Source organism: Oryx dammah, unplaced genomic scaffold, assembly GCF_014754425.2.
Source record: "Oryx dammah isolate SB20612 unplaced genomic scaffold, SCBI_Odam_1.1 HiC_scaffold_13, whole genome shotgun sequence".
NCBI lineage: Eukaryota > Metazoa > Chordata > Mammalia > Artiodactyla > Bovidae > Oryx > Oryx dammah.
Window position 1 is genome coordinate 21,429,715 of NW_024070197.1, and position 8,504 is coordinate 21,438,218.

The following is an 8,504-nucleotide window of genomic DNA, read 5'->3' on the forward strand; positions in this document are numbered from 1 at the left end:
AAATATGCTTCTTTAATAGTGCCTTAGTTATCTAATTTTGCTTTTCATAATAATAAGGCTGAACATTCTATGTAGCATTTCTGGAGTAAACTGTTCAAATACTTTGATCATTTGCTCATTGAATTGATCTTTATACATTCTTGATATTGAAAGAAGGTCATAAAACATCTTATTTACCCTAATTATTTTTCTCACCTGCTTTCTACCTTCCACTTTCTTGTATCGTTTTCCATCTTTATTTTACTATTATTGTTATGTATGAGTAATTTTTTTAAAAAATCTATGACAGATTTGGCTCATCTTGTTCTTAATAATTGCTAGGTGAGTTAACCAGTCATTTTAATTCATATTTGATATACATAAGTCATTTTCTTTCAGTTTCTCTGTTAAAACATTTTTTTAAAACATACATTAAACAGTACAGAATTTACGATGTTGCATGATGTAAAAAAATTTGGTTGACTTTTCTTTTCTCCAGGTGGACAACATGTACTGAGAAGTGATACTGTGGGCCCCAGGGCCAAGACCTGCAGTGCCCTCACCCACAAAACAGCGGTGACACTTGCCCTCCTTGGGCACTGAGTCATGTGAGGTGATGATGCCCTGAGTGAACCGCGCGAGCGCACTGCCCGAGGCGAGATGCAGTAGAAACCAGAAGTCACTATCATCATTTAATCTCCTGGTTGCGCTGTGCTGTGCTAGGTCGCTTCAGTCCTGTCTGACTCTCTGCGACCCCATGGACTGCAGCCCGCCAGGCTCCTCTGTCCATGGCATTCTCCAGGCAAGAATGCTGGAGTGTGGGTTGCCACGCTCTCCTCCCGGGGATCTACCCCACTCAGGGATCAAACCCTCATCTCTTAGGTCTCCTGTATTGGCAGGTGGGTTCTTTACCAGTAGTGCCACCTGGGAAGTCCAATTATCTGGTTAGGATGTATCTTTTTTTTTTTTTAAGTCAAACCTTCAGGTTGTAATCAATAAACAACACACAAGTTCACTCTGGAAACATCCAAACAACACAAATGACTACAGTGTACTTACTGGGTTGGCCAATACCTTTCCATTACACTGTGCGGAAAAACCCAAACAAACTTTCCAGCTAATGCTACACTAATATGTTTTTTAAAGTTTTTTTAAAGGGAGCATTGCTGGGGGTGGGGGTGAGGGGAGCAGAGGAGTGAAAATCTTATTATATTTCAATCATTTGCTTTAGCCATACAGTCGCTGTAATTAAGAAAATCCTACCTTCTTTTGAGCCAACAGTGTTGAAGTAACCAGCAGAGAAACCTCCACTAAAGGCTCCATGAAATCGTTTATACCTTCCTTTTTCATCTCTGACGGTCTGATCCTGAAGAGGAATTGGCTTCTTTGGTCTCTCGCCTGAAAAAGAAAAAAAAATTTTTTTGAATGAGAGAGAAGGCAGTGGAAGGTTATAGAGGATTTAGGGGAAATATCACTGTTTTATTTATTTATTTTTTGGCCATGCCACACAGTTCACAGAATTTCAGTTCCCTGACCAGGGATCCAACCCAGGTCCCCCACAGTGGAAGCACTGAGTCCTACCCACTGGACTGCCAGAGAAGTCCCAAAGATCATTTCTTAAACATAATCAATTGTTCACTTCTTGTAGTTTCAAATATAACTCAAGTTGCTTTTCCTAGATTTTAATAGAGTGTGTAGCTTAGAAAACAATATATATTATCAAACAATATGTTTTATCAATTAAAACAATATATTTAATATTTTATATATATTTTCTTTACAGTTCTAAGAAAATTATAGATATCTGTTTTAATATTTATATTAGAAATAAGTTTTAGCAAAAGTGGCCTGATTTTCCCACTAAGTTCCATTATGAAACTGAATCACACTGGGGCGAGGGTTCCAACCCATGGAGGTGAAACATGCTGGCAGGCAGGCAGGCAAGCTGCTGGAGGGGCACAGAGCGCGCAGAGGGTTATGGCAGAGAGAAGCACTTCTACATCTCTTCTGGAAATTCATGGCATCCCTGAGTCCAGAATTCTTCCACTGATATTGCCCATTTTCCCCAAAGCTTAAGTTTCCTTATTTCTGGAACTCTCTTGATTCCATAGTTTTGTTGTTGTTTATTTGCTAAGTTGTGTCTGACTCTTTGCAACCCCATGGACTACAGTTGCTGTTCTTTAAATTTATTCCTTTTCCTACTTTGCTGGAAAGGGCTGAGTTGCTAAATCATACAAACTAGTGAGTGAGTGTTAGTAGTTCAGTCGGGTCGGACTCTTTGCAACCCCATGGGAGCCCACCAGGCTCCTCTGTCCATGGCATTCTCCAGGCAAGAATCCTGGAGTGGGTAGCCATTCCCTTCTCCAGGGGATCTTCCCAACCCAGAGATCAAACCCGGGTCTCCTGCATTGTAGGCAGATTCTTCACAGTCTGAACCACCAGGGAAGTCCAACAAAATATCACACAAACAAAACAGGAATTTAAAACACTTTAGCCTTTGGGCTTCTCTGGCTGTCCAGTGGTTAAGACTCTGGGCTTCCATCACAGGGGGCACAGGTTTGATCCCCGGTCAGGGAACTGAGATTCCCCCATGACATATGTGTTTGTGTGCTTAGTCTCTCAGTTGTGTCTCACTCTTTATGACCCCATGGACTGTAGCCCACCAGTCTCCTCAGCCCACGAGTTTCAGCCAAAAAAACCCAAACAAACAAAAATTTCAGTCTCACCTATAAATTCCCTACATTTAAAGTTTCAGGTACTACAGCACAAAACACTGCCTAATTTTATCAATTCCAATGAAAATGTCTGTATCTATTGAAAATAAAAAGTAACCATCAAGTTATTTTCAAACATTCAGTTCAGAAAGCAAGTTACGTAGTAGTTAAGTGCTCTGAGTGGAGTCACAGCAAGCCCACCTTTACTAGCACTGGGATTTTGGTCATCTTAACCTCTCTGTGCCTCAATTTCCTCATCTATAAAACAAGATGACACTAATGGCAACATCTATTTCATAGAGTCGTTATGCAAATTAGATCAGAAAATGCATGTAAAGTGCTTGGTAAAAAGAGGGACACCCAAATAAATACCTTTAAAGTACCAGCTTCTATTGCTATTGGTAGTAGTTAAGGCTACGGCCTTTCCAGCAGACATGTACAGATGTGCGAGCTGGACAGTAAAGAAGGCAGAGCACTGAAGAATTGATGTTTTCAAATTGTGGTGCTGGAGAAGACTCTTGAGATCCCTTGGAAAGCAAGCCAGTCATTCTTAAAAGAAATCAACCTTGAATACTTCTTGGAAGGACTGATGCTGAAGCTGAAGCTACAATATTTTGACCCCCTGATGCAAACAGCTGACTCACTGTAAAAGATCCTGATGCTAGGAAAGATTGAAGGCAGAAGGAGAAGAGGGTGACAGAGGATGAAATAGTTGGATGGCATCACCGATTCAACAGAGATGAACTTGGGCAAACTCTGGGAGATGGTGAGGGAGAGGGAAGCCTGACAAGCTGCAGTCCATGGGATCTCAAAGAGTCGGACACAACTTGGTGACTGAACACCAATAAAGTAGTAGCACATACAGAAGGTAAGACATGTCCTAAGGCCCTGGGCACCTGTTACTGCAATAATTAAGCCTGTCATTACTTCTGGATAATGGAACAAAAAGTAAACAAATGTTTACCCTCATAGCCCTAAATTCTTACTTGTAGCTTATAGAGACTTTAGGTCATTTCTAGAATATAACCTACCCTCCTACTTGCTAGGTTTGTGACCTTAGGCAAGTTTCTTGATTTCTCTAAGCCTCAGTCTCCACGACTACAAAATTAGGGTAATAACTGAACCACCTTGTAGGATGGCACTAAGGATTAAAAACCACATGTGAGGAGCTGAGCACAGTTGCTGGCCATAGCAAAGCTTGGTTAGTATAAGTTAGAAATTTCATTTCATTCTAAAGAACTGAATCACAACTTGGGTCCCCCAATCCACGATTTTCACCATTTCTTAGAAACGCAGCCCACAGGCTCCATTACCGCAGGCGCACCTGGCATGATTCCAGGCTAAGATGGAGTGGTGCGTCTGTGCTGGATAATCCCTAGGTAGGCGGGACTGACTTGTACACCACAGCATGGTTAGCAGCATCCCTAGCCTATAACACTAGATGCCAGTAACACCCCTGTCCCAATAAAGCATGACAACCAAAAATGTCTTCAGACATTGCCAAAAGTCCCTTGGAGGGCAAATTCATCCCTAGTTGCGAACCACCGGGTTAAGGTGAGAGAGGACAGGTCCCACCAACTCAAGGTTCTGTCTTGCTTGGTTCTCCGGGTACTCCTGAGCTGAAAACGGAGATAAGATTGGTTGACAACTAAGCAGAACCCAGCAGCAGATGCTGGGGGCCACGCAGTGTGGGAGCCACTAGGCTCCATGGCGCTCCTGAGTGAGAGGCACCAGCTCTAATCACAGCACAAGAAAACTCCAGGGGGCAGTGGCATTTTAGGGAGGCCCTATGACAATTATCACTGCTAATAATAACTAATCCTTTCCTTTCACACATATTATCTCATTTATCATACCCTGATAAGGACGCTCTGATTAAAGAAGTGCCTTAAGCTCCACAAGCAATAAGCACAAAACTGAAATCAGATTTCAACTCAAGTCAGGGATGCAACCCAGTCTGTCCTTTACTTGTCCCCCACCAGGAGTTTACTGAGGGTCTTCTGGAGGAAGCCAGTCTGTTCTAGACCTGGGTGTGGAAAACTAAACACAACTCCACTCCTGTTCCCAGGGCACTCAGAGTCTAGCAGAGCAGACCTGCGTGTATAGGAACTGCTCTGACAATGTGCAAGGCCCACAACATCAGAGTCACCCAGAGGCATTCATTCCATCAGTAAACAGTAAACAGAAGGTCTAACAGGGGAAGGTAAGATGTTAGAGAAAGTAATACAGTCTGACTGGAAGGAAGCCATGGAATATGGAACCAGAAGAGCAGACGGGGGCTTCCCTGGTAGTCCAGTGGTTAAGAATCTGCCTGTCAATGCAGGGGACACGCGTTCGATCCCTGCTCCAGGAATATCCCACATGCTGTGGGGCAGCTAAACCCTGGCAACACAACTACGGAGCCCATGCTCTAGAGCCCGTGCTCTGCAACAAGAGAAGCCACCACAATGAGAAGCCCCTGTACAGCAATGAAGAGCAACCTCCTGCTCGTTGCAACTAAAGAAAGCCCGCACACAGCAGTTAAGACCCAGAACAGCCAAAACTAAATACATACATACATAAGAAGGACAGATGGTGCAGCAGCCATGGAACACAGTGCTGCAGGCTCCAGGCATGTCCTGTGGGTGACTGGGAGTCAAAGGTAGTTTTAAGTGGGAGAATCACAGCAGGAGGAAGAAGAAAATGGTCCTATTAATCTGAGTGCAGGATGAGCTGGAGATGAGGTTTCTACAGCCAAGTGAATGTATCTAAGGGAAGATAAGCCCCAAGGCCTCTTTCTTCCAGGCCAGAGCACCTATGTGTCTAAGAGTCTGTGTATACAGATCAGTCATTGTCTCTTTTCTTTTTTTTTGAAGGTTCTGTTTGTTTTTTCAATTGGAATATAACTGCTTTACAACGTTGTGTTAGTTTCTGTTGCACAACAATGTGAATCAGCTATATATATGTGTGTGTGTGTATATATATATCCCTCCCAAGCCCCCATCCCAACTCTCTAGGTCACCACAGAGCACTGAGCTAAGCTCCACTGTCTTTTTTTAAGATTTTTTTTTTTAATGTGGATCATGTTTTAGGTCTTTATTGAATTTGTTACAATATTGCTTGTTTTATGTCTTGGTTTTTTGGCCCCAAGTCATGTGGGGTCTTAGCTCTCTGACCAGGGATCAAACCCACACCCCCTGCATTGGAAGGCGAAGTATTTTAATCACTGGACCATCAGGGAATCCTTTCACTGTCTCTTAACCAATAAAACTTTCTGTCAGGGCCAACAACTTTAATTAAATAATAGAGTCTCTCCTCTACCAATGTTTGTCTAACCTGTCACTAAAGTTTCAAAGCAGGAGGTAAAAGTGGTTATTGGTCTCCTATGTTATATTGTAAAATGAAGTCAGAGTGTGTTTTAACTTCAAAGTGCTTAGGTAACAATGAATCAGTCCTCAAAAACTTCTAGTGATGAGAAGTTAAAAGATCATTTTAGGCCAGGAAAAAAAAGTTCACTCTACTTCAAAAGACTGCCTAGACCATTAGGCTTCATTCCAGATTTTGTACACCATCAAAACAGGAAGAATTAGAAAAATATAGATCAAACAGTTGATGACTTACAATAAGTCACTTCGCAAGGAAACAACCGTGAGCAGAAATATAGAAATGACCCAAACTCCTTCCTGACAGGCTATAATAACCTCCACCCATGCGTGTTTAACCCTTCCTCATTCTGCATACCTAAATTCCAACCAGTTTTCAGGGGGTCCTATCCTGCATTCTCAGGTTTCCCTGTTAGCTTGTGTAGGTTATTTCTCCTCTACTTGACATACTTTTGCGCTTGTGAATCACATACTTTTGTTTTCAACTAGATTCGAAACTCCTTGAATCAAGTATCTTTGTCAATAAATTCCTTGGAATCATGGGATGATGTGTTTGCCGATACAGCCACTGTGATCTTGCGTGCGTGTGTGTTCATGCTAAGTCACTTCAGTCGTGTCCGATTCTTGGTGACCCTATGGACTGCAGCCCGCCAGGTTCCTCTGTCCATGGGATTCTCCAGGCAAGAATACTGGAGCGGGTAGCCATTCCCTTCTTCAGGGAATCTTCTCCACCCAGAGATCGAACCCACATCTTCTGCCGCTCCTGAACTGCTGACAGATTCTTTACCACTTAGCCACTGTGGAGACCCCATGCAATCTTAGATTGTATTAAAGAAATACAGCCTAAAATAAAGGACGCACCTAGTGATGGCCCCACTTTACCCACACTCTGGTCCCATACTTGGATAAAAGCTTTGACAAATTAGGGTTGAGGGGACTTTAAACTGAATTTATTAGAGAACTGAGTGTGGTACAGAGATGTCTTAGAGGAAATGCAAGGGGTGTCTTTAAATACATAAGAAGCTTTCAGGAGACTAGCATTTCTTTGTCTTTTGTACTCAGAGAATAGATACAGGGCCAGCATCTGGCAGAAGTTTCTAATGATTTGAACTGTTTGTAGGGAATAAGAGGGTCATCAGTGGCTATGTCCCAGAAGTACAAACAAGCTGACAGGATGAGGTCGCGGTGGGGAAAAAAGGAGTCTGCAAATAACTCCTCGCCCACCATATTTCCTTTGTCTTCCTCCACGGGGCTAGCACTGCCATCAGTCCTTACTGGCTAGTCAATACAAACTTTACTGAACAAATCAAGTCATGAAGTGGATCAGACCAGAAACATGGAAGAGAATCTTGCTTCATCTTGCTCTCACCCCTACATTCCACCAGCAAGTTCGCGGTCAGCTCTGCTTTCAAAGTACCCTCAACTCACCACTACTTACCGCCGCCACCATCATCGCCCTAATTTTGCTAATCTCCCTGCTTCACTCCTACCCACCCCCAACCAGCCTACTCACAAAATCAAGGATAGAATAAACCTAAAAACATACATCCCTCCTTTGTGTAACCCCTTCCCCATGACTCTTCTACACTTGGTATTAAAATTCAAACTCCCTGACCACACCAAGTAAGGTTCAATCCCCACCTCCTCTGAGATCATCTTCTGCCAGCCTCGCCCGGGTGCTGTATGCTCCACCCACAACAGTCCGGCCTGTTCCTCAATTTGCCAAACTGGCTCCGACTTCAGAGCCTTTGCACTTGCTGTTCGCCTTGCCTAAAATGCTCTTCACCCAAATCTTCGTACCGTTGCTTCCTGTCTCTGTTTCAGGTCTGAACTCAAACGTCCTGTCGTAGGAAAGGACGACATAGATGATCGCCTGACCACCACTGCTCCCCTAACTCGGCTCTCACACGAACCTATTGTCATCTTTCTATTTCCCATCCCTCCAGGCCTTTCATCCGTCCCTCCAAAATATAATCACCCCGAAAGCACAGTGCACGCCTTTCTGGACGCTGTTCCCAGAGCCCGTAGCACGCAAGCCTTTCCCCCAGTGCCAGAAAAGGTCTGGCACAGGGTTGAGTGTTTTGGCCCCAAACCCTGGACCCCCAGCCTGTCTGCCAGAGGCCCTGGCGACGAATGTAGCCCGCACCTTCTTCCAGCGGCTCCAGGCCAGTCCCATAGCTGACCAAATCCTCGTCGCTGTCACTGTCCAGCGCCGCCATACTGCTCCCTTCCGGACCCCGCCCCCTTGCTACGGCGGCCTCAAGCGGCCAAACATGTTCCGCACTTTTTTCTCCGCGAACCGCTAGGAGTTGTAAGCGTGAGTCGTGAAAAGTGCTGACCCCGCCAGGCAATCTTCTTTCTTGGGATCTGCGTCTGGTGGTTCTCAAACCCGTTTTGTTGGAGGCAGACCCCCGCAGGAGTTGCCGCGGAGGCTTTGGCTGCCACGACG

At 44.2% G+C, this 8,504-nt stretch overlaps 1 protein-coding gene across 1 annotated transcript in view; it reads right to left on the reverse strand.

Moving 5' to 3' along the window:
- GPATCH1 (G-patch domain containing 1) overlaps positions 1-8,304 on the reverse strand; it is a 53,806-nt gene extending 45,502 nt beyond the window's left edge. The window contains exons 1-2 of the mRNA XM_040253159.1: positions 8,202-8,304; positions 1,243-1,377 (exon numbers count right to left, since the gene is read on the reverse strand). Coding sequence (XP_040109093.1) covers positions 1,243-1,377; positions 8,202-8,274 — 208 coding nt within the window. The 5' untranslated portion in view covers positions 8,275-8,304. The remainder of the gene's footprint in view (positions 1-1,242; positions 1,378-8,201) is intronic.
- Positions 8,305-8,504: the final 200 nt, after the last annotated feature.